The following is a 25,495-nucleotide window of genomic DNA, read 5'->3' as shown; positions in this document are numbered from 1 at the left end:
ATAACCTCACAGGATAAATAAATGACTCATAGTTGGTTGCTTTGTGCCATGTTTTACATCTACAGCTCTAAAATGCAACAGCTTTACTGTCACACTATGTTGCACAAGAAAATGTGTAAGCAAACAAGCTTTGGAGGAATCAATATCAGGAAACTTCCCTCTAAGACAATCAGCCTGTCAGTCTAATATTTGTCTAGCACCAGTTCATAACAACTGTTATATCAGGACACTTTCCATGAAGACATTTTACAGAAAGAGCAGATCTAGACTGGACTCTTAAATAAAATAATCATTGTGCATCCATCCACTTTATTTATACAGCTTCAAATAGCATTTAGACATGCAGAACACTTTACCAAAACCTTACTGTGTTGAAATCAGCGCTGTTGGCTCAGGGCAAATGGAACTGTCAACACATTAAACACATACACAGTTCATCTAAATGAGACACACTAGGATTCAACAAGTGTTTACATTTGCTCTTCAGAAACCAGCTCAGCTGTTTGTGCTGTTATCAAGTGCATGTTTGATTTCTTGTATGACAGTACAGTGACCCTTAGACATCAAGAAAACTGGACTCATTAAAAGGTATTCATAAATATTCGATCTCAACGATTGAGTTGGATAATCAGAGATTTAGAACAAAACAGGCTTTTACATATATTGAATATTTTGGACATTTTCAGGCCGTACATGACCGGGTTTAGGATCGGCTGACATGTAATAAGGTATGAGGAGAAAATTATAGGCAGCAGAGTTTGTGCACCGCTCACATTAAACCTGCTCTGAATAACCACAAAGCAAATTCCAAAAGCAAAGTTGAGCAGAGAGGCCAGGTGAGGTGTGCAGGTACTGACAGCTTTCTGTCTGGTCTGTTTGGAACCAGAGAAACACACTTTAAGAATCCTCATGTAAGTATAAAAGATCCAAATCAGAGGAACAAATACTGTGATTACAAGCTTAACTATGCCATAAATGTTATTTATTGTGGTGTCAGAGCAGGCCAGTTTAACTATGGAGTAGTTATTACAGTAAACATTGTCAATAATGTTCCCACACAGCTGCAGAGTAGAACTCAAGGACACTGTGCAAGCAACATTAAGACAAGCGGCTAACCATGACACTGCAATAAGCACAGCAACCTTTTTAAAAGTCATAAGAGAGTTATATTGCAGAGGATAACAGATGGCAAGATATCTGTCATAAGAAATGACGGCTAAAATATAAAACTCTACAGTTACGTATGAGTACACACAGAAGATCTGCAGGAAACACAAAGGAACAGAAACAGTGTGACTGTCAGAGAGAATCTGAACCAAGAGGAGAGGGAAGAACCCCGTACTACCAAACAGCTCATTAACAAACAGACTGCATGGAAATATATACATAGGTTCATGTAAGCTCCTGTTCTTACAGATAACAACAATGAGCAACAGGTTGGCACACAGAATTAACGTGTAGATAAACATTACAATCATGAAAAACAAGGGTTTTAAAACCCTGGTTTCAGAAAAGCCACCGAGCCTGAAATGAGAAAAATGTGTAAAATTGATCATGATTGATCACGACCCATTACCTCATTAACCATAAGCAGAGGACCTGCAGCAGGACCAGGCTGTATGGAGACATTACACAGGCTCATTCATATTGTGAGCTCTCATTTCAAATGTTAGTTCCGATTGCTGGGACCGTCTGTGCCTCCCAGTGTTCACCTTCTTTCGGGTTAACTAAAGCAGCAGAACAATGTTAGCGAGTGCAGATGAGTTTACTGCAGAGCTTGTGTCTTGTTGAGTAAATACCTTCTAAGATAGTCACATGACTGGCCACAGGTCTGGAACAGCTGAGGGATTCAAAGTGATGACAATAACTCAGAAAACTGAAGATTGACCCCAGGACCTTTGTGGAAAAATACTTCAAGGGCCAAATATGAGTCAGGGATTAGATATCCATCCATCAACCTTTGACCCCTTATTACATTCAGGGTCACAAGGGGGACGTAGAGAGAACCCACATATTCACATATCCAGGGAGAACATGCTAACTCCACACAGAGAGGCACCTGCCCGTCCAGGGATTCGAACCAGGAGCCTTCTTGCTGTGAGGCAACACCTCTATCAGGATTAGATATCAAACAGTGATAATGGGGTAGATTTTTCCAGATTGATCCGAGTTCTGCGTTATCTGAACGTACCAGTTTATATACGTTATGTGTTCGTGGTATCAGAACACGCTAGGCCAAAGACCAATGATGGACTCTGTTTCTATGACAACAAATCTGAGGAGCAGAGCTGTCAATTGATCACCAACTAGTGGTGAGATGGATCAGGTGGCAAAGAAGGCAATCCTTCGGACCTGGTCACCCCAAAGATGCATTGAGGGTGAGCCGGGGGAACACCTTGTGGGGGCCACAGCCTGCAGGTCTAGTGGCTCCTCCTTCAGCCTCTCCTCTGTCACACTCCTCATCACCAATATTTTAAGTAAGATTAATCTAAACATTGATTAACCAAAACATTGACACCGGACACTTCTTGTTCAAGTATCTCAGGGTCTTCTTTGTGGGATAAAACATATCGCAAGATTGAAAAATGACATGTTTTTGTTTAATTGAACCTGGATTGTTGTTAAATTATATGTACCTGTCTCAGACTCATGGCCAAACTGAAGACTGTACAGAAGTCTAACAAAGTCCTAACAAAAAAGGAAACAGTCTGTCACATCAGCCTAGGTTCAGCTTCTTGCTCTGGTTACCATTTACTTTCAGAATCCTTTAAGGCTTTACATTGTCAGGGCCCTGCATACCTCAATGTTCAACCCCTCATTGTCCTAAAAGACTGTACTTTATGATAACTTGGTGTTTGTAAACCCTAGGACAAGTATATTATTTGTGTTTTGCAATAAACCTTGCTTGTGTGGCAAGATAGGGAGTTGCACTCCCTACCTTTAGGTGTCAGTGTGGCTCATAGTTACTGGGCGCACGCCTATAAAGGCACCTGGTCGGCTTGTCTTCTCCCTCTTCCTGTTCCTCCCTCACGGAGCCGGCAGACGTGAGATACGTCCGGTGTTGTGCCTGTGCGGCACGAAGAGTGGTGTCGGGTTTCCGAGGGTAGGCATGCTCCCTCGTCTGTTTGATTCATTCATTCACCTGTGCGGGTTGTTTACTCCGGTTTTCGCTCCGTTACAGCAGTGTGGTGTGACGGGGGCTGAGCTGTTCTGCGGGGTCTGGGTGCGCACTGTCCTTATTTCCTTTTGGCAGTCCCCATACCACTGATATTTTCCCTTATTTAGTTTGTTCCTTACTTAGTCTGCTTTCATTTAGTCTGTTTTAATAACTGTTAATAAAGTATTTTTATATTGTGAAATCACGTTCTCGTGTCCTGTGGATAATTCGAACCGCGTGCCCTTCCTGTCTGTGTTTAGTTTATTTAGTTTACATCCTGGGGTGTAAGTCCCCAGGTGGCGTTGCCCTTATTTACACATTACTGCTCGCCTTGCCACATTTGGCGTTGCCGGCAGGATCCACATTTAAAGGACAGAGACGTGATTTCCACCTGTTAAAATTTTTTTGTGTTTGTAGATTGTGTTTTAACTGTAAAGTCAGAGTTTGTGCCAGAACCAAGACAGCAGTATCGTTTCAGAAACTAAACTATTCACAAACCATTATCCCCCTTCCTCATTCCCTGCTGGAGGCTTAGGTGTGGTTGTTGTTGGTATGGAGGAGGAAGTGCAGCAGCTCCGGGAGCTCGTGCTGCAGCTGAAGGCAGACAAGGAGCGTCTGCTTCGGGAGCATGCTGTGTCTCATTCGGGCCCTAGTGGGGCAGCTTCGGTGTCTTCCGAGTCAGCTGGTCGTGCTCCGGCTGCTGTGACGGAGCGGCTGGTGGTTATACCTAGAGACCGTAGATGTCCCATGTTTAATGGTAAGACAGGCACTAGTGTGGCTGAGTGGATTGAGGAGGTACAGGCGTGCATACGGGCTCGCCACCTCTCTGTTGCTGACCAAGCCCTCTTTATTGTCGATCATTTGGAGGGAGAGGCGCGGGATGAGATACGGTTTCGACCGGGTGTAGAGAGAGACAACCCAGTCCGCATTCTTTCCATCTTGTGAGAGTTGTACGGCCATACTCACTCTTATGTCACTCTGCAGCAGGCTTTCTTCGCGAGACAACAACAGGAGGGTGAGACGCTGCAGGAGTTTTCTTTGGCTTTGTTATCGTTAATGCAGAACATCCAGCAGTGCGCACCTGACGGTATGCCAAACGCTGAAGTTTTGCTTCATGACCAGTTTGTAGAGCGTGTCCTTGACAGTTCTCTGCGACGAGAGCTGAAGCAAATGGTTCGGCGTCAGCCCACTGCGACGTTGCTGGAGGTGCGTAGCGAGGCTATTAGATGGAAGAGGGAGGGTCTTCCTGGGGGTTCTCGTGGGCGTAGCTACTCTCTTCCATCTGCTCATGGTCTTCAGTTTAGTGTTCGGAGTAGCTCCATCCCAGCCCCTGTAGCTGCTGCCCAGGGGCCGGGTTTAACTGAACTGATTGATCTAATGAAGCGCCAACAAGAGCAGCTTAATGAGCTTACGCGCACAGTAGCTTCCTTGCAGGCTCCCCGACCCCAAGGTCGGATGTCACACAACAATTCTGTGATTTGTCGCAGGTGTCAGCAGCCTGGACGTTTTGCCCGGGAGTGTGATGGTGAGCGTGCCCCTGTTCGTGCTCGTGCCCACTCTGTCGCAGGGTTAACATCCCACCTTTCCGCTCGGCAGCCGGAAAACTGAAGCCCGCTGAGTTGTCGAGCCACAGCTCAGTAGGGGAATCTCCAGGCTCTGTCGATGGTAAACTGGCTGGTCTAATGTCGTCATGTCCAAACATTGATGTTCTGATGGGTGATGTCTCTGTCATGTTTGGTGGATACTGGGTCCATGGTGTCCACTATAACTGAAAGCTTTTTCCAGGAGCATTTCGCACCTTGGGATCATGATCGCCTGCGGTCCTGTCATTGGCTACAGCTGCGAGCGGCTAATGGCCTAGCCATTCCATATGTTGGCTACTTGGAGCTTGATGTGACCCTCTGTGGGAAGGAGATGTCCCGCTGCGGGATTTTGGTCGTAAAAGACCCCCCTGAAGCTGTAGCCTCAGTCTCTGGAGTCTTGGGGATGAACATTATCCGACGTTGCTATCGGAATCATTTCGGGGCATATGGTCGGTCTCTCTTTGATTCACCCCCTGTGTTGCAGGCCCCTGGCCCCGTCATTGAGGCCCTCCAGAAGTGCCACCAGGCTGCTGCCCAGGTTCAGAAGGACCCTATGGGTTCAGTTCAGGTGCAGGGTAAACGGGCCCTTCGCATCCCTGGTGGAGTAATGAAGATTGTGGCCAGCACTTGCTTTCCACACTTTGGAGATCAGCCTGCGCTGTTCGAGCCCCCTGATTCTGGTCTGCCAGCGGGGTTGCTGGCGTCTCCATGCTTGGTTCAAGTTGTCCAGGGTACGGCTTATATTCCGGTGGTCAATGTGGGAACCAGCGATATTCTCCTGTACCCTCGGACTTGTCTTGGTGCTCTCAGTGGTGCCCAGGTTGTTAGTTTACCCACAGGGGTGACTGAGGTGAGGCCTACCACGGCTACGATCTCCTCACAAACAGCCAGTAGCTCGACCACGGGAGTGACCCCACAAGTGGATCTGTCCATGTTGACGGAGGAGGAGCAGGGGGAGGTGAGGTCTGTGTTGCAGGAGTACAGTTCAGTCTTTGCAGCCCACGATGGGGACTTAGGCTGTACTGGCCTCATCTCCCATGACATTCCGCTCCTTGATGATGTCCCTGTTCGACAAAGGTATCGTCGCATCCCTCCCTCAGAGTATGAGGCAGTGAAGGCTCACATCAATCAGCTTCTCGAGGCGCAAGACATTAAGGAAAGCTGTAGACCCTATGCCTCGCCCATCATGCTGGTCCGGATGAAGGACAGGAAGCTGCGCTTGTGCGTTGACTACCGCCTTTTGAACAGCAAAACCAGGAAGGATGCGTTCCCACTGCCTCGCATTGAGGAAAGCCTGGATGCGCTTTGTGGTGCCTGCTGGTTCTCGACAATTGACCTGGCTAGTGGGTACAACCAGGTGCCAATGTCAGAACCAGATAAGCCTAAGACCACTTTCGGTACCCCTTTTGGACTTTTTGAGTTCAACAGGATGCCTTTTGGGCTATGTAACGCCCCAAGCACCTTCCAGCGGCTGATGCAGAGGATGTTTGGAGATCAGCAAGGACAGTCCCTCCTTCTGTACCTTGATGACATCGTTGTTTTCTCCTCCTCTGTTTCTCAGCATCTGCAGCGGCTGGAAGTAGTGCTTGGTCGGCTCCAAAAGGAAGGTCTAAAGGCCAAACTGGAGAAGTGCTCTTTCTTCCAGAAGGAAGTTAAGTACTTAGGCCATGTCATCTCAAGCGATGGAGTCTCCACAGACCCTGAGAAGATCGAGGCTGTGTCCAAATGGAAGCGGCCCCGTCATGTTACAGAGCTGCGCTCCTTTTTGGGTTTTTCCAGCTACTATCGGCGTTTTGTAGAGGGCTTTGCGCAACTGGCCGGCCCTCTGCATAAATTAGTAGCTGAGCTTGCAAGCAAAAAGCCCAGAAAAGGATCCGAGCAAGCCCTGGGTGCTGCCTGGACGCCGCAGTGTGAAGCCAGTTTTGAAGCCTTGAAGTCGAAGCTAGTTTCCGCCCCTGTGCTCACTTATGCTGACTTTTCCCGTCCCTTCATTTTGGAGGTTGATGCCAGCCATAGTGGCCTGGGAGCAGTCCTCTCTCAAGAGACCGACAGAGGTGTTCAGCCTGTCGCTTATGCCAGTCGTGGCCTCAGGCCAACTGAGCGAAACATGGATAACTACAGCTCCATGAAGCTGGAGTTTTTAGCCCTGAAGTGGGCTATGACGGAGAAGTTCCTGGAATATCTGTTGGGCCATAAGTGTGTGGTTTACACAGATAACAACCCGCTGAGCTACCTGCAGTCTGCCAAGCTGGGTGCCACGGAGCATCGTTGGGCCGCCCAGTTGGCTGCGTTTGATTTTGACATCAAGTACCGATCAGGTTGCAGTAATCGGAACGCTGATGCACTCTGGTGTCCCCAGTGTCCTCCAGCGTGCAGCAGTTCTAGACCCAAGGGTGGTGGCAACCCAGGGTCTAGTATCTGTGTTTCCATCTCCCTCTCCTGCTGACATTCGTGCCTTGCAGGAGGCAGATCCCCTTGTGACAGAGTTTTGGGTGTTTTGGCGGAGACAGGCTCGGCCAACGCCGGCTGAGAGACCTCAGGTTTCTAAGCCGGCAATGGCCCTGTTCCGTCAGTGGAACCATTTGGTTGAAAAAGAGGGTGTGCTTCACCGACGGGTCTTCCAGCCTGATGGTGGGGACGAATCCCTCCAACTGGTTCTGCCTGCAGTCCTTAAGCAAGACACCCTTAACCGCTTGCATCAGGAGCATGGCCACCAGGGCATTGATCGGACCACTGACCTGGTGAGGCAGCGTTGCTACTGGCCGGGGATGTCATCGGACATCAAACAGTGGGTCCAAGAGTGCGAGCGCTGCCAGGTTGCAAAAGACTCTGGGTCAGTGCCGCATAGCTTTATGGGTCACTTGCTTGCTTCGGAGCCAAACGAAATCTTGGCCATTGATTTTACCCTGTTGGAGCCCTCCAGCAGTGGCGTTGAAAACGTCCTTGTCATGACAGACGTTTTTAGTAAGTACACCGTTGCTGTTCCCACTCGGGACCAACGGGCCTCTACTGTGGCCCATGTTCTCCTTACAGAGTGGTTCTACAAATTTGGTGTTCCAACCCGTCTTCATTCAGACCAGGGGAGGAGTTTCGAGAGCGCTTTGCTGCACCAGCTCTGCTGCTTGTACGAGGTTGCGAAGTCTCCAGCGGGCAATGGGCAGTGCGAACTCTCCACAACCTCCTACGCACTCTTCCAGTCTCAAGGAAATGGGACTGGGTCTCCTGTTTGCCCCAGGTGTTGTTCTCCTACAACACCACACCCCATCAGGGCACAGGAGAGTCACCCTTCTACCTGATGTTTGGTAGAGAACCTCGTCTCCCCATCGACTTTCTGTTGGGACGAGTTCAGGATCCTGTACGTGGGGAAGTACAGGATTGGGTTTTTGAGCATCAAGCCAGGCTTCAGGTGGCGTTTGAAGGTGCTAAAGAACGGTTGTTGGCTGCTGCTGGTCGCCGGAAGGAGCGTCATGACCAGCAGGTTCGTGATGCACCCTTACCGGTGGGCCAGTTGGTGTACCTTAAAGATCACAGTGTGAGGGGTCGTCACAAAATTCATGATGTCTGGAGCTCTGTAGTCCATCAGATGTTAAAAGAACCAGCGAATCAAGGAGCAGTATACACTGTCGCTTCAGTGCATGACTTGCATCATGCACGAACAGTACACCGGGACATGTTGAAGGCGGCTATCAGGCCTCAGCCTCTACCGACCCCTCCCAGGGACCCCTCGCCTTCTGGCCTGGAACAGGTGGAGGGTGAATCCCTCAGTGATGGCGACTTGTGGCTCTTGGTACCAGAAACGCCTATGCCACCTGTGTCGGTACGTCGTTCTGCAGGCCCGAGTAGTTCCGCTGCGACAACTCGTTCAGAGGTTCAGGTCGGTTCAAGTGTACCTCCTGCTCAGAGTGACCTTGTACCACCAGTTTTTTCCTTGTCCCCATCAGAGCAACCTGGCACCAGTCAGCAGGTTCTGTGTCGGACTGCTCGCTCTACAGCTGGTTAACATTCCAACGTTCACCATCTTCCGCTGTCTGCGGGTCAGCTGGGTAATCCACCACAGCCGGCGCAGCCTATGTCTAATGTCCAGATAGCCGTTTTCAGACCCTGGTGGTAGTTTGTTTGTTGGTTCATCGTCGGGGCGGCGATGCAAAATCTGGGGGTAGATGTGGCAGAGTGTTTCCTGCGGGTAAGGCGCGTTTTGTCTGCCTTAATAACATTTAGCTGTTGATGGTCTGGTGAGGGAATTAACAGCTTTTCTCTTCCAGCCATCACTCGCCGAGTCTGGGCAGCTGCTTCCTCCTGCTGTCGCCGACATACGGTTGCCCTGCTCTCCGGTAGGAATTATTTTATTTGTAGTTTAGGTTAAGTTTTTGTTTATATTTAGACACTGATTGATTTATTTGTTTATTTTCCAGTACGCGGTCACAACGTTGCCGTTGTCTGCGCTGCTGCTGTCTTGGCTGCTGTTGATTTCTCGGAGTGTAACACTGAAATAAGTGTTTCATTGAAGAACACCACGGGCGCTTTCACGGGACTGTGTGAGGCGAAATAACTGCCCGGTGGCTTTGCTCGGGCCTCCATCGGCGCACCGTTTCAGCTGTCTGCTGGCTCGTGTTTATATACATGCGCAGACACATTATGAGTCTAATTGTTTGATTTATCTCCCCTACTTTTGTTATTTTCTCTATTGACTATTAAGTTTGTGTTTTGATTGTTTTGATTTATTGTGTTAAATTGTTTTGTTTCTGTTGTTTAATTTGGGTTATAGTGGTATGAGGGCTGCCAGTATTGCATGAGTTTAATTGTGTGTGTGTTCTCATTTTGTTACAGGTGCTGAGGGCCCCAGAACGGCAGCGGTTCCCTGGTGGTGGATCCTTTTTTCACTTTTGGTTTGCTGTTTCACGGGTGTTGTGTAGTTTTGGATCCCTCCCCTTTTTGTTTCCGCTGTCGTGGTAAGCCCCAGCCCTGTCCTTATTTCCTTTTGGCAGTCCCCATACCACTGATATTTTCCCTTATTTAGTTTGTTCCTTACTTAGTCTGCTTTCATTTAGTCTGTTTTAATAACTGTTAATAAAGTATTTTTATATTGTGAAATCACGTTCTCGTGTCCTGTGGATAATTCGAACCGCGTGCCCTTCCTGTCTGTGTTTAGTTTATTTAGTTTACATCCTGGGGTGTAAGTCCCCAGGTGGCGTTGCCCTTATTTACACATTACTGCTCGCCTTGCCACATTTGGCGTTGCCGGCAGGATCCACATTTAAAGGACAGAGACGTGATTTCCACCTGTTAAAATTTTTTTGTGTGTTTGTAGATTGTGTTTTAACTGTAAAGTCAGAGTTTTTGCCAGAACCAAGACAGCAGTATCGTTTCAGAAACTAAACTATTCAGAAACCATTATCCCCCTTCCTCATTCCCTGCTGGAGGCTTAGGTGTGGTTGTTGTCGGTATGGAGGAGGAAGTGCAGCAGCTCCGGGAGCTCGTGCTGCAGCTGAAGGCCGACAAGGAGCGTCTGCTTCGGGAGCATGCTGTGTCTCATTCGGGCCCTAGTGGGGCAGCTTCGGTGTCCTCCGAGTCAGCTGGTCGTGCTCCGGCTGCTGTGACGGAGCGGCTGGTGGTTATACCTAGAGACCGTAGATGTCCCATGTTTAATGGTAAGACAGGCACTAGTGTGGCTGAGTGGATTGAGGAGGTACAGGCGTGCATACGGGCTCGCCACCTCTCTGTTGCTGACCAAGCCCTCTTTATTGTCGATCATTTGGAGGGAGAGGCGCGGGATGAGATACAGTTTCGACCGGGTGTAGAGCGAGACAACCCAGTCCGCATTTTTTCCATCTTGCGAGAGTTGTACGGCCATACTCACTCTTATGTCACTCTGCAGCAGGCTTTCTTCGCGAGACAACAACAGGAGGGTGAGACGCTGCAGGAGTTTTCTTTGGCTTTGTTATCTTTAATGCAGAACATCCAGCAGTGCGCACCTGACGGTATGCCAAACGCTGAAGTTTTGCTTCGTGACCAGTTTGTAGAGCGTGTCCTTGACAGTTCTCTGCGACGAGAGCTGAAGCAAATGGTTCGGCGTCAGCCCACTGCGACGTTGCTGGAGGTGCGTAGCGAGGCTATTAGATGGGAGAGGGAGGGTCTTCCTGGGGGTTCTCGTGGGCGTAGCTACTCTCTTCCATCTGCTCATGGTCTTCAGTTTAGTGTTCGGAGTAGCTCCATTCCAGCCCCTGTAGCTGCTGCCCAGGGGCCGGGTTTAACTGAACTGATTGATCTAATGAAGCGCCAGCAAGAGCAGCTTAATGAGCTTACGCGCACAGTAGCTTCCTTGCAGGCTCCCCGACCCCAAGGTCGGATGTCACACAACAATTCTGTGATTTGTCGCAGGTGTCATCAGCCTGGACGTTTTGCCCGGGAGTGTGATGGTGAGCGTGCCCCTGTTCGTGCTCATGCCCACTCTGTCGCGGGGTTAACATCCCACCTTTCCGCTCGGCAGCCGGAAAACTGAAGCCGCTGAGTTGTCGAGCCACAGCTCAGTAGGGGAATCTCCAGGCTCTGTCGATGGTAAACTGGCTTGGGATCATGATCGCCTGCGGTCCTGTCATTGGCTACAGCTGCGAGCGGCTAATGGCCTAGCCATTCCATATGTTGGCTACTTGGAGCTTGATGTGACCCTCTGTGGGAAGGAGATGTCCCGCTGCGGGATCTTGGTCGTAAAAGACCCCCCTGAAGCTGTGGCCTCAGTCTCTGGAGTCTTGGGGATGAACATTATCCGACTTTGCTATCGGAATCTTTTCGGGGCATATGGTCGGTCTCTCTTTGATTCACCCCCTGTGTTGCAGGCCCCTGGCCCCGTCATTGAGGCCCTCCAGAAGTGCCACCAGGCTGCTGCCCAGGTTCAGAAGGACCCTATGGGTTCAGTTCGGGTGCAGGGTAAACGGGCCCTTCGCATCCCTGGTGGAGTAATTAAGATTGTGGCCAGCACTTGCTTTCCACACTTTGGAGATCAGCCGGCGCTGTTCGAGCCCCCTGATTCTGGTCTGCCAGCGGGGTTGCTGGCGTCTCCATGCTTGGTTCAAGTTGTCCGGGGTACGGCTTATATTCCGGTGGTCAATGTGGGAACCACGGATATTCTCCTGTACCCTCGGACTTGTCTTGGTGCTCTATGTGGTGCCCAGGTTGTTAGTTTACCCACAGGGGTGACTGAGGTGAGGCCTACCAGGGCTACGATCTCCTCACAAACAGCCAGTAGCTCGACCACGGGAGTGACCCCACAAGTGGATCTGTCCATGTTGACGGAGGAGGAGCAGGGGGAGGTGAGGTCTGTGTTGCAGGAGTACAGTTCAGTCTTTGCAGCCCACGATGGGGACTTAGGCTGTACTGGCCTCATCTCCCATGACATTCCGCTCCTTGATGATGTCCCTGTTCGACAAAGGTATCGTCGCATCCCTCCCTCAGAGTATGAGGCAGTGAAGGCTCACATCAATCAGCTTCTCGAGGCGCAGGTCATTAAGGAAAGCTGTAGAGCCTATGCCTCACCCATCATGCTGGTCCGGAAGAAGGACGGGAAGCTGCGCTTGTGCGTTGACTACCGCCTTTTGAACAGCAAAACCAGGAAGGATGCGTTCCCACTGCCTCGCATTGAGGAAAGCCTGGATGCGCTTTGTGGTGCCCGCTGGTTTTCGACAATTGACCTGGCTAGTGGGTACAACCAGGTGCCAATGTCAGAACCAGATAAGCCTAAGACCACTTTCGGTACCCCTTTTGGACTTTTTGAGTTCAACAGGATGCCTTTTGGGCTATGTAACGCCCCAAGCACCTTCCAGCGGCTGATGCAGAGGATGTTTGGAGATTAGCAAGGACAGTCCCTCCTTCTGTACCTTGATGACATCGTTGTTTTCTCCTCCTCTGTTTCTCAGCATCTGCAGCGGCTGGAAGTAGTGCTTGGTCGGCTCCAAAAGGAAGGTCTAAAGGCCAAACTGGAGAAGTGCTCTTTCTTCCAGAAGGAAGTTAAGTACTTAGGCCATGTCATCTCAAGCGATGGAGTCTCCACAGACCCTGAGAAGATCGAGGCTGTGTCCAAATGGAAGCGGCCCCGTCATGTTACAGAGCTGCGCTCCTTTTTGGGTTTTTCCAGCTACTATCGGCGTTTTGTAGAGGGCTTTGCGCAACTGGCCGGCCCTCTGCATAAATTAGTAGCTGAGCTTGCAAGCAAAAAGCCCAGAAAAGGATCCGAGCAAGCCCTGGGTGCTGCCTGGACGCCGCAGTGTGAAGCCAGTTTTGAAGCCTTGAAGTCGAAGCTAGTTTCCGCCCCTGTGCTCACTTATGCTGACTTTTCCCGTCCCTTCATTTTGGAGGTTGATGCCAGCCATAGTGGCCTGGGAGCAGTTCTCTCTCAAGAGACCGACAGAGGTGTTCAGCCTGTCGCTTATGCCAGTCGTGGCCTCAGGCCAACTGAGCGAAACATGGATAACTACAGCTCCATGAAGCTGGAGTTTTTAGCCCTGAAGTGGGCTATGACGGAGAAGTTCCTGGAATATCTGTTGGGCCATAAGTGTGTGGTTTACACAGATAACAACCCGCTGAGCTACCTGCAGTCTGCCAAGCTGGGTGCCACGGAGCATCGTTGGGCCGCCCAGTTGGCTGCGTTTGATTTTGACATCAAGTACCGATCAGGTCGCAGTAATCGGAACGCTGATGCACTCTGGTGTCCCCAGTGTCCTCCAGCGTGCAGCAGTCCTAGACCCAAGGGTGGTGGCAACCCAGGGTCTAGTATCTGCGTTTCCATCTCCCTCTCCTGCTGACATTCGTGCCTTGCAGGAGGCAGATCCCCTTGTGACAGAGTTTTTGGTGTTTTGGCGGAGACAGGCTCGGCCAACGCCGGCTGAGAGACCTCAGGTTTCTAAGCCGGCGATGGCCCTGTTGCGTCAGTGGAACCATTTGGTTGAAAAAGAGGGTGTGCTTCACCGACGGGTCTTCCAGCCTGGTGGTGGGGACGAATCCCTCCAACTGGTTCTGCCTGCAGTCCTTAAGCAAGACACCCTTAACCGCTTGCATCAGGAGCATGGCCACCAGGGCATTGATCGGACCACTGACCTGGTGAGGCAGCGTTGCTACTTCCCGGGGATGTCATCGGACATCAAACAGTGGGTCCAAGAGTGCGAGCGCTGCCAGGTTGCAAAAGACTCTGGGTCAGTGCCGCATAGCTTTATGGGTCACTTGCTTGCTTCGGAGCCAAACGAAATCTTGGCCATTGATTTCACCCTGTTGGAGCCCTCCAGCAGTGGCGTTGAAAACGTCCTTGTCATGACAGACGTTTTTAGTAAGTACACCGTTGCTGTTCCCACTCGGGACCAACGGGCCTCTACTGTGGCCCATGTTCTCCTTACAGAGTGGTTCTACAAATTTGGTGTTCCAACCCGTCTTCATTCAGACCAGGGGAGGAGTTTCGAGAGCGCTTTGCTGCACCAGCTCTGCTGCTTGTACGAGGTTGCGAAGTCTCGCACTACTCCATACCATCCAGCGGGCAATGGGCAGTGCGAGCGGTTCAACAGAACTCTCCACAACCTCCTACGCACTCTTCCAGTCTCAAGGAAATGGGACTGGGTCTCCTGTTTGCCCCAGGTGTTGTTCTCCTACAACACCACACCCCATCAGGGCACAGGAGAGTCACCCTTCTACCTGATGTTTGGTAGAGAACCTCGTCTCCCCATCAACTTTCTGTTGGGACGAGTTCAGGATCCTGTACGTGGGGAAGTACAGGATTGGGTTTTTGAGCATCAAGCCAGGCTTCAGGTGGCGTTTGAAGGTGCTAAAGAACGGTTGTTGGCTGCTGCTGGTCGCCGGAAGGAGCGTCATGACCAGCAGGTTCGTGATGCACCCTTACCGGTGGGCCAGTTGGTGTACCTTAAAGATCACAGTGTGAGGGGTCGTCACAAAATTCATGATGTCTGGAGCTCTGTAGTCCATCAGATGTTAAAAGAACCAGCGAATCAAGGAGCAGTATACACTGTCGCTTCAGTGCATGACTTGCATCATGCACGAACAGTACACCGGGACATGTTGAAGGCGGTTATCAGGCCTCAGCCTCTACCGACCCCTCCCAGGGACCCCTCGCCTTCTGGCCTGGAACAGGTGGAGGGTGAATCCCTCAGTGATGGCGACTTGTGGCTCTTGGTACCAGAAACATCTATGCCACCTGTGTCGGTACGTCGTTCTGCAGGCCCGAGTAGTTCCGCTGCGACAACTCGTTCAGGGGTTCAGGTCGGTTCAAGTGTACCTCCTGCTCAGGTAACCTTGTACCGCCAGTTTTTTCCTTGTCCCCATCAGAGCAACCTGGCACCAGTCAGCAGGTTCTGTGTCGGACTGCTCGCTCTACAGCTGGTTAACATTCCAATGTTCACCATCTTCCGCTGTCTGCAGGTCAGCTGGGTAATCCACCACAGCCGGCGCAGCCTATGTCTAATGTCCAGATAGCCGTTTTCAGACCCTGGTGGTAGTTTGTTTGTTGGTTCATCGTCGGGGCGGCGATGCAAAATCTGGGGGTAGATGTGGCAGTGTGTTTCCTGCGGGTAAGGCGCGTTTTGTCTGCCTTAATAACATTTAGCTGTTGATGGTCTGGTGAGGGAATTAACAGCTTTTCTCTCCCAGCCATCACTCGCCGAGTCTGGGCAGCTGCTTCCTCCTGCTGTTGCCGACATACGGTTGCCCTGCTCTCCGGTAGGAATTATTTTATTTGTAGTTTAGGTTAAGTTGTTGTTTATATTTAGACACTGATTGATTTATTTGTTTATTTTCCAGTACGCGGTCACAACGTTGCCGTTGTCTGCGCTGCTGCTGTCTTGGCTGCTGTTGATTTCTCGGAGTGTAACACTGAAATAAGTGTTTCATTGAAGAACACCACGGGCGCTTTCACGGGACTGTGTGAGGCGAAATAACTGCCCGGTGGCTTTGCTCGGGCCTCCATCGGCGCACCGTTTCAGCTGTCTGCTGGCTCGTGTTTATATACATGCGCAGACACATTATGAGTCTAATTGTTTGATTTATCTCCCCTACTTTTGTTATTTTCTCTATTGACTATTAAGTTTGTGTTTTGATTGTTTTGATTTATTGTGTTAAATTGTTTTGTTTCTGTTGTTTAATTTGGGTTATAGTGGTATGAGGGCTGCCAGTATTGCATGAGTTTAATTGTGTGTGTGTTCTCATTTTGTTACAGGTGCTGAGGGCCCCAGAACGGCAGCGGTTCCCTGGTGGTGGATCCTTTTTTCACTTTTGGTTTGCTGTTTCACGGGTGTTGTGTAGTTTTGGATCCCTCCCCTTTTTGTTTCCGCTGTCGTGGTAAGCCCCAGCCCTGTCCTTATTTCCTTTTGGCAGTCCCCATACCACTGATATTTTCCCTTATTTAGTTTGTTCCTTACTTAGTCTGCTTTCATTTAGTCTGTTTTAATAACTGTTAATAAAGTATTTTTATATTGTGAAATCACGTTCTCGTGTCCTGTGGATAATTCGAACCGCGTGCCCTTCCTGTCTGTGTTTAGTTTATTTAGTTTACATCCTGGGGTGTAAGTCCCCAGGTGGCGTTGCCCTTATTTACACATTACTGCTCGCCTTGCCACACTTGCATAGAAAAGGGCCTGTTTTGCTCCAAACAAATGCACAGTGGATCATTTAAATGTATGCAAACAGCACTGGCGTACAGAGACACTATACACTCAGCAGAGCAGTTTATTGAGCATTTAACCCTTTGTGGGTGCTCTGTGAATTAGACATATACAGCTGAGGACTTTTAGTCTCATTTTCACAGATTCAGCAGCTGCAAAAGATGCACAATCTCCTAATGAATCAGGACCTGAGAGTTAACTCAGAGCCTTGTAGTGCTATTTGACGATGGAAAGGCAGTCTGTCGTTTGCTGGAGACTGTACTCAACATGAAAAAGTAAGACATCTCTCTGTGGAGCAAGCAGTGATCTGGCTCCGACTAAAACAGCTTAACTGATGTTGGTAGTGAAGGAATTGGATGCGTCAGAGGATGGAACTATTGCTATAACCTTACAGGATAAATAAATGACTCATAGTTGGTTGCTTTGTGCCATGTTTTACATCTACAGCTCTAAAATGCAACAGCTTTACTGTCACATTATGTTGCACAAGAAAATGTGTAAGCAAACAAGCTTTGGAGGAATCAATATCAGGAAACTTCCCACTAAGACCATCAGCCTGTCAGTCTAATATTTGTCTAGCACCAGTTCATAACAACTGTTATATCAGGACACTTTCCATGAAGACATTTTACAGAAAGAGGAGATCTAGACTGGACTATTAAATAAAATAATCATTGTGCATCAATCCACTTTATTTATACAGCTTCAAATAGCATTTAGACATGCAGAACACTTTACCAAAACCTTACTGTGTTGAAATCAGAGCTGTTGGCTCAGGGCAAATGGAACTGTCAACACATTAAACACATACACAGTTCATCTAAATGAGACACACTAGGATTCAACAAGTGTTTACATTTGCTCTTCAGAAACCAGCTCAGCTGTTTGTGCTGTTATCAAGTGCATGTTTGATTTCTTGTATGACAGTACAGTGACCCTTAGACATCAAGAAAACTGGACTCATTAAAAGGTATTCATAAATATTTGATCTCAACGATTGAGTTGGATAATCAGAGCTTTAGAACAAAACAGGCTTTTACATATATTGAATATTTTGGACATTTTCAGGCCGTACATGACCGGGTTTAGGATCGGCTGACATGTAAGAATGTATGAGGAGAAAAATATAGACAGCAGAGTTTGTGCACCGCTCACATTAAACCTGCTCTGAATAACCACAAAGCCAATTCCAAAAGCAAAGTTGAGCAGAGAGGCCAGGTGAGGTGTGCAGGTACTGACAGCTTTCTGTCTGGTCTGTTTGGAACCAGAGAAACACACTTTAAGAATCCTCATGTAAGTATAAAAGATCCAAATCAGAGGAACAAATACTGTGATTACGAGCTTAACTATGCCATTAATGTTATTTATTATGGTGTCAGAGCAGGCCAGTTTAACTATGAAGTAGTTATTACAGTAAACATTGTCAATAATGTTCCCACACAGCTGCAGAGTAGAACTCAAGGACACTGTGAAAGCAACAGAAAGACCAGCTGTTAACCATGACACTGCAATAAACACAGCAGCCTTTTTAAATGTCATAAGAAAGTTATTTTGCAGAGGATAACAGATGGCAAGATATCTGTCATAAGAAATGACGGCTAAAATATAAAACTCTACAGTTATATATGTGTACAAACAGAAGATCTGCAGGAAACACAAAGGAACAGAAACAGTGTGACTGTCAGAGAGAATCTGAACCAAGAGGAGAGGGAAGAACCCCGTACTACCAAACAGCTCATTAACAAACAGACTGCATGGAAATATATACATAGGTTCATGTAAGCTCCTGTTCTTACAGATAACAACAATGAGCAACAGGTTGGCACACAGAATTAACGTGTAGAAAAACATTACAATCATGAAAAACAAGGGTTTTAAAACCCTGGTTTCAGAAAAGCCACCGAGCCTGAAATGAGAAAAATGTGTAAAATTGATCATGATTGATCACGACCCATTACCTCATTAACCATAAGCAGAGGACCTGCAGCAGGACCAGGCTGTATGGAGACATTACACAGACTCAAGATACTTACAGAGCTGGCTCACTTTAATATTGTAAACCCTGTACCTTTAACTCCAATGGCATGGAGCTGTGCCCGTGCTTCCCCATGTTCACCTGTTTTCAGCTTCAGTAGAGCAGCTGCACATTAAGTGCAGGTGAGTTTACTTTGGATCACCTGTTTGGTTTTGATTGAATACCTTCTAAGATAGTCACATGACTGGCCACAGGTCTGGAACAGCTGAGGGATTCAAAGTGATGGCAATAACTCAGAAAACTGAAGATTGACCCCAGGACCTTTGTGGAAAAATACGTCTAGGGCCAAATATGATCAAGTAATCTTAAGATAGTGAAGCAGACATCTGAGGGAGTCTGGAGATATATTTATATTATACTCTTTTTCTTTTCGTGTGTGTTGACCCCAGGACCTTTGTGGAAAAATACTTCTAGGGCCAAAAATTAGTCAGGGATTAGATATCCATCCATCAACCTTTGACCCCTTATTACATTCAGGGTCGCAGGGGGGGCCCGGACAGAACCCACGTATGCACGTACCCAGGGAGAACATGCTAACTCAACACAGAGAGGCACCTGCCCGTCCAGGGATTCGAACCAGGAGCCTTCTTGCAGTGAGGCAACACCTCTATCAGGATTAGACATCAAACAGTGATAATGGGGTAGATTTTTCCAGATTGATCCGAGTTCTGCGTTATCTGAACGTACCAGTTTATATACGTTATGTGTTCTTGGTATCAGAACACGCTAGGCCAAAGACCAACGATGGACTCTGTTTCTATGACAACAAATCTGAGGAGCAGAGCTGTCAATTGATCACCAACTAGTGGTGAGATGGATCAGGTGGCAAAGAGGGCAATCCTTTGGACTTGGTCACCCTAAAGATGCATTGAGGGTGAGCCGGGGGAACACCTTGTGGGGGCCCCAGTCTGCAGGTCTAGTGGCTCCTACTCCAACCTCTTTCTCTGTCACACTCCTCATCACCAATATTTTAAGTAAGATTAATCTAAACATTGATTAACCAAAACATTGACACCGGACACTTCTTGTTCAAGTATCTCAGGGTCTTGTTCGTGGGATAAAACTTATCCCGAGATTGAAAAATGACATGTTTTTGTTTAATTGAACCTGGATTGTTGTTAAAATATATGTACCTGTCTCAGACTCATGGCCAAACTGAAGACTGTATAGAAGTCTAACAAAGTCCTAACAAAAAAGGAAACAGTCTGTCACATCAGCCTAGGTTCAGGTTCTTGCTCTGGTTACCATTTACTTTCAGAATCCTTTAAGGCTTTACATTGTCAGGGCCCTGCATACCTCAATGTTCAACCCCTCATTGTCCTAAAAGACTGTACTGTATGATAACTTGGTGTTTGTAAACCCTAGTACTAGAATATTATTTATGTTTTGCAATAAGCCTTGCTTGCATAGAAAAGGGTCTGTTTTGCTCCAAATAAATGCACAGTGGATCGTTTAAATGTATGCAAACAGCACTGGCGTACAGAGACACTATACACTCAGCAGAGCAGTTTATTGAGCATTTAACCCTTTGTGGGTGCTCTGTGAATTAGACATATACAGCTGAGGACTTTTAGTCTCATTTGCACAGATTTAGCAGCTGCAAAAGATGCACAATCTCCTAATGAATCAGGACCTGAGAGTTAACTCAGAGCCTTGTAGTGCTATTTGACGATGGAAAGGCAGTCTGTAGTTTGCTGGAGACTTTTCTCAACATGAAAAAGTAAGACATCTCTCTGTGGAGCAAGCAGTGATCTGGCTCTGACTAAAACGGCTTAACTGATGTTGGTAGTGAAGGAATTGGAATGCATCAGAGGATGGAACTATTGCTATAACCTCACAGGATAAATAAATGACTCATAGTTGGTTGCTTTGTGCCATGTTTTACATCTACAGCTCTAAAATGCAACAGCTTTACTGTCACACTGTTGCACAAGAAAATGTGTAAGCAAACAAGCTTTGGAGGAATCAATATCAGGAAACTTCCCACTAAGACAATCAGCCTGTCAGTCTAATATTTGTCTAGCACCAGTTCATAACAACTGTTATATCAGGACACTTTCCATGAAGACATTTTACAGAAAGAGCAGATCTAGACTGGACTATTAAATCAAATAATCATTGTGCATCAATCCACTTTATTTATACAGCTTCAAATAGCATTTACACATGCAGAACACTTTACCAAAACCTTACTGTGTTGAAATCCGAGCTGTTGGCTCAGGGCAAATGGAACTGTCAACACATTCGCCGCTTCTCCACCTTTCCTTCCTTCTTTTTGCCTCTTTCACAAGGAAAAAAAAGCCTAAAAAAGCTTACAGATCTCCTGGTGTTTCTCTGTGCAACATCACGATTTTTTAATGAAGAAGTTACATCTGTGAGCGTTGAACTTTACCCAAACAACTTGACTGCTTTCACCGGCTCTGGCAGCTGCATCTCACCTGGTGTTATCCCTCTCCACCTTGGACCGACACCAAACAGTTCTGCACGGACAACTACTCACGGCTCTGTTACCGATGGTCTAGCCTGGACAGCCTCCCAGCTGTTTGCTAGAATCGCCTGGGTTCCATGCCCTCGACGGCTGCCTCCGCAGCTAGCTGTCAGCTAGCCTCCCTTGTTCCTCAACGAGTAGCTGGTGGCTACCGCTGCCGGCTGACCCGGCGGACTCCTGACCTCCGTTTCCTCTGCCTGGTGGTAGCCTGCGGACTCTGGTCCTCCTCCCGGTGGTCTTCCTCACCTCCTCCTGCTACTGAGTGGATCATCCTGCGATACATGACGCCCCTCCAGGACAGCGCATCAGGTACATGGCTAACTGCTAACACTGAGCCTACAGCCTCCCTGTCCACCGACATGCACAAGTATTCAACTCTACAACTTCTACAACTAAACAACCACACCATCCCTACGTGCATCCAAACCATCACACAACTTGGGATTCTACGACGACCACGATATATCCACAGGAGTGCTCGTCGTAGCTTTGTGTACACACAGCCTTGTCTCTCCATACCTGCCATTACGTCAGTTGTGCGCCCTGTCGCACACCGGACATGTCATCAGCGCGCTCTCATCCCTGGACCAAATAGTGCAGGAGCTGCGAGAAGATCGCCGCACACAAAGACGGACGTAAAACGCGGAGTGGATTTCAGTCTCCTCCGCTCTTTCAATAAAATCACACATCCATCCGTTATCAAAATCAAACTTTTCAATACCCAGTCACTCACAAACAAATCTTGTCTCATACATGATCACATCCTGGAAAAAGGGATTGACATTATGTGTCTCACTTAAACCTGGCATCAGCCCGAAGTATATCATGTACTAAATGAAGCTTGCCTCCCTGCATACAGCTATTTGGAAAGAGCCCGCAACACCGGCCGTGGTGGTGGTCTAGCTGTAATCCACCGTAATGACATTGAACTGTCTCCCCTGTCTCTACCCACTTTTTCGTCATTTGAGTGCCTTGCATTCAAATGCAAGCCTCCACTCACTATCAATCAATCTTTATTTGTATAGCGCCGAATCACAACAAACGTTATCTCAAGACGCTTTTACAAACATAGGAGGTCTAGACCACACTATGTCAAATTATGAACAGAGACCCAACACCAAGACAGGGTAAGACTCAGTCTGACCCCACCTTAATCCATCATGAGCATTGCACATCGCAGTATTTAGCTAGTTACAGTGGTGAGGAAAAACTTCCTTTTAACAGGCAGAAACCTCAGGCAGAACCAGACTCATGTTAGACAGCCATCATGCCTCGACTGAGTTGGGTCTGGAAAGACAGATAGAGGGGAGTAAGAGAGAGAGGTGATAGTGATGAGACGAGTCGTAGAAGCTGTTGCCGCTGGAGTCCAGCACGTCCGTATCAGCTGGAGTCCAGATCGTCCACAGCAGGAGGACGTCTACGGCAGCTCAGAGGAATCTACGAGACAATGGAGCTCAGGGACTCCAGAAAGGTCTATGGTTAGTAACTTTAATGGGACAGGCAGAGTTAAAGTAAGTGATGAAGGGGTTGGGGGGAAGAAGGTGAGCTAGGATCCCAGTGTGTCAGTGTGCCAGTTCCCCCGGCAGTCTAGGCCTATAGCAGCATGACAAAAGCTGGTCCAAGCCTGATCCAGCTCTAACTATAAGCTTTATCAAAAAGGAAAGTTTTAAGCCTAATCTTAAAAGTGGAGAGGGTGTCTGCCTCCCGGACCCTGACTGGTAGATGATTCCAAAGGAGAGGGGCCTGATAACTGAAGGTTCTACCTCCCACACTACTTTTAGAGATTTTAGGTACAACTAGCAAGCCTGCATGTTGGGAGCATAGAGTTCTAGAGGGGTAATAGGGCACTATGAGCTCTTTAAGATACGAGGGTGCCTGATTTTTAAGGGCTTTGTAGGTTAAAAGAAGGATTTTAAATTCTATTCTACATTTTATTGGGAGCCAGTGTAGAGAAGCTAACACTGGAGAAATGTGCTCCCTCTTCCTAGTTTTAGTCAATACTCGAGCTGCGGCGTTTTGAACTAGCTGAAGAATCTTTAGAGACTTATTGGGGCAGCCTGATAAGAGGGAGTTACAGTAATCTAACCTGGAGGTAACAAATGCATGGACTAGTTTTTCTGCGTCGCTCTGAGATAGGAAGTGTCTAATTTTAGAAATATTGCGCAAGTGAAAATAGGCTGACCTTGAGATTTGCTGAATTTGGGAATTGAAGGATAAATCTTGATCAAATAGGACTCCTAGATTCCTAGCCGAGGTGCTGGATGCCAGACTAATGCCGTCTAAGGTACTTATATTATTAGAAAAAGTCTCTCTGAGGTGTTTGGGGCCGATAACAATCACTTCAGTTTTTCCTGAGTTTAGCAGTAAGAAATTTCTGGTCATCCAGGTCTTTATGTCTTTTAGACAGGCTACTAATTTAGATAACTGATTGGTTTCTTCTGGCTTCACTGATAAATAGAGCTGAGTGTCATCAGCATAACAATGAAAATTAATAGAGTGCTTCCTCATGATGTTACCTAGAGGAAGCATATATAAGGTGAAAAGAATTGGTCCTAGCACTGATCCTTGTGGAACTCCCTGACTAACCCTGGTCTGCACTGAGGACTTTTCATTAACGTGAACAAATTGAGATCGATCTGTTAGGTACGATTTAAACCAAGCTAACGCAGTTCCTGTAATGCCAATTAGTTGCTCTAATCTCTGTAACAGGATTTGATGGTCAATCGTATCGAATGCAGCGCTAAGATCTAATAAAACAAGTACGGAAAGAAGACCACTGTCTGAGGCCATTAGTAGATCATTGGTTACTTTTAACAGTGCAGTCTCTGTGCTATGGTGGGCTCTAAACCCCGACTGAAAGTCCTCAAACAAACTGTTGCTCTTAAGAAAGTCCCAGAGCTGAACTGAAACCACTTTCTCCAGGATTTTAGAGATAAAGGGGAGGTTAGATATCGGCCTATAGTTAGATAAGGAGCCTGAATCAAGAGTGGACTTTTTAAGGAGAGGTTTAATTACAGCTACTTTAAATGATTGAGGTACATAGCCTGTCAGTAAAGACATATTAACCATACTGAGTAAAGAACTGCTAACTAGTGGAATTACTTCTTTTAGCAGCTTAGTTGGGATTGGGTCTAAAAGACAGGTCGATGGTTTAGCTGAAGAAACTGTTGAAACCAGTTCAGGAAGGTCAATGGGTGAAAAACAGTCTAGGTATACATCTGGCTTTAACGCCGTTTCAATGGTCCCGCTGTTGGTAAAGGGTCCTACACTAGTTAACCACATTACTCCTCATCTACCGGCCGCCAAAACCAAATACAGCTTTCATCACAGAGATACATGACCTCCTCTCAACTGTATACACAACATCTGCCAATGTTGTTATACTTGGTGATCTCAACATCCATGTCGACTCACCCACCTGTAAAACCGCAGCGGAATTCATACAACTACTCGACAACCTCAATCTGACACAACATGTTCACGTCCCCACACACGTCAGAGGACACACCCTAGACTTGGTCATCACTGACTCCGCCCCCCTCAGCAACCTGCAAGCCTACGACCTGGGTGGTTCCGACCACAGAGTCATCTCACTGGACTTAACACTACAGTACCTCTGCACTAAACTCAAGCGCCAAATCTCCTTCAGAAACATCAAAAATATAGACCCAGATTCAATAACACAAGACTTCCATCACCTCTGCTCCTCCATTCAAGTCTCATCAGCCAACAACTCAGTAGATATATACAACAAGACCATGAGCAACATCCTCGACACCCATGCCCCTGTCAAAACCAGGACAGTCACTTTCAAACATTCAGTACCATGGTTCAATGATGAACTTCGAAAAATGAAGACAGCTGGCCGTGCTCTGGAGCGGCGGGCCAAAGTCTCTGGACTCACTGTTCATAAGCTGGCACACCGTGATCACCAAAAGCTCTATGCCAAAGCTCTCCAGGATGCCAGATCTCAGTTTTACTCCACAATCATCAGCAGAAACCCTGGTAACTCAAGACCATTGTGATGCAGAGGGATGTGAGCCTGAAGGCCAAGCTTTGCATGAACCAGTTGATATACGTTATGTGTTCTTTGTTTCAGAACACGCTAGGCCAAAGACCAATGATGGACTCTGTTTCTATGTCAACAAATCTGAGGAGCAGAGCTGTCAATTGATCATCACCTAGTGGTGAGATGGATCAGGTGGCAAAGAAGGCAATCCTTCGGACCTGGTCACCCTATAAATGCATTTAGGGTGAGTCGGGGGAACACCTTGTGGGGGCCCCAGTCTGCAGGTCTAGTGGCTCCTACTCCAGCCTCTTTCTCTGTCACACTCCTCATCACCAATGTTTACAGTAAGATTAATCTAAACATTGATTAACCAAAACACCCCCCCCCCCCCCCCCCCCTCCTTAAACTGAGTTGCTATAACACCAAAATAAACAATTATTATGAAGTAATTGCTGCTACTTCAATCATTTGTGTTTCACTGTCCGTGCCATGCTTGAGCTGATATTAAGCTGAAAACTGGACACTCCATCGTGACTGTCTTTGGAATTATGGGACAAGTAACTTGTGAAATG

General features: G+C 47.7%; 2 protein-coding genes and 1 long non-coding RNA gene across 3 annotated transcripts; 1 reads left to right on the top strand and 2 right to left on the bottom strand.

Annotated features, from left to right (window-relative positions):
- Window positions 1–608: 608 nt before the first annotated feature.
- LOC117813897 (olfactory receptor 477-like) lies at window positions 609–1,621 on the bottom strand. The gene has a single exon (XM_034684957.1). It carries the CDS (start codon window positions 1,554–1,556, stop codon window positions 609–611), a length of 948 nt encoding a protein of 315 aa, XP_034540848.1. The 5' UTR covers window positions 1,557–1,621.
- Window positions 1,622–8,538: 6,917 nt separating this feature from the next.
- Window positions 8,539–9,866, top strand: LOC117813838. The gene is made up of 3 exons (XR_004631470.1): window positions 8,539–8,923; window positions 9,003–9,071; window positions 9,153–9,866. It is a non-coding gene; the product is annotated as an uncharacterized LOC117813838 (long non-coding RNA).
- A 7,216-nt stretch (window positions 9,867–17,082) lies between these two features.
- LOC117813836 (olfactory receptor 1078-like) lies at window positions 17,083–18,461 on the bottom strand. The gene has a single exon (XM_034684875.1). The coding sequence runs from the start codon at window positions 18,327–18,329 to the stop codon at window positions 17,382–17,384; it is 948 nt and encodes a 315-aa protein (XP_034540766.1). The 5' UTR covers window positions 18,330–18,461; the 3' UTR covers window positions 17,083–17,381.
- Between the last annotated feature and the right edge of the window lie 7,034 nt (window positions 18,462–25,495).

The sequence above is a fragment of the Notolabrus celidotus genome, chromosome 6, assembly GCF_009762535.1.
Source record: "Notolabrus celidotus isolate fNotCel1 chromosome 6, fNotCel1.pri, whole genome shotgun sequence".
Taxonomy (NCBI): Eukaryota; Metazoa; Chordata; class Actinopteri; order Labriformes; family Labridae; genus Notolabrus; species Notolabrus celidotus.
The sequence above is the reverse complement of the archived record's forward strand: the minus strand, read 5'-3'. Positions and strand labels throughout refer to the sequence as shown.

Excerpts from the sequence above, each read along its gene's own strand:
- LOC117813897 (XM_034684957.1), bottom strand. The coding sequence starts at position 1,556 with ATGATCAATTTTACACATTTTTCTCATTTCAGGCTCGGTGGCTTTTCT.
- LOC117813836 (XM_034684875.1), bottom strand. The coding sequence starts at position 18,329 with ATGATCAATTTTACACATTTTTCTCATTTCAGGCTCGGTGGCTTTTCT.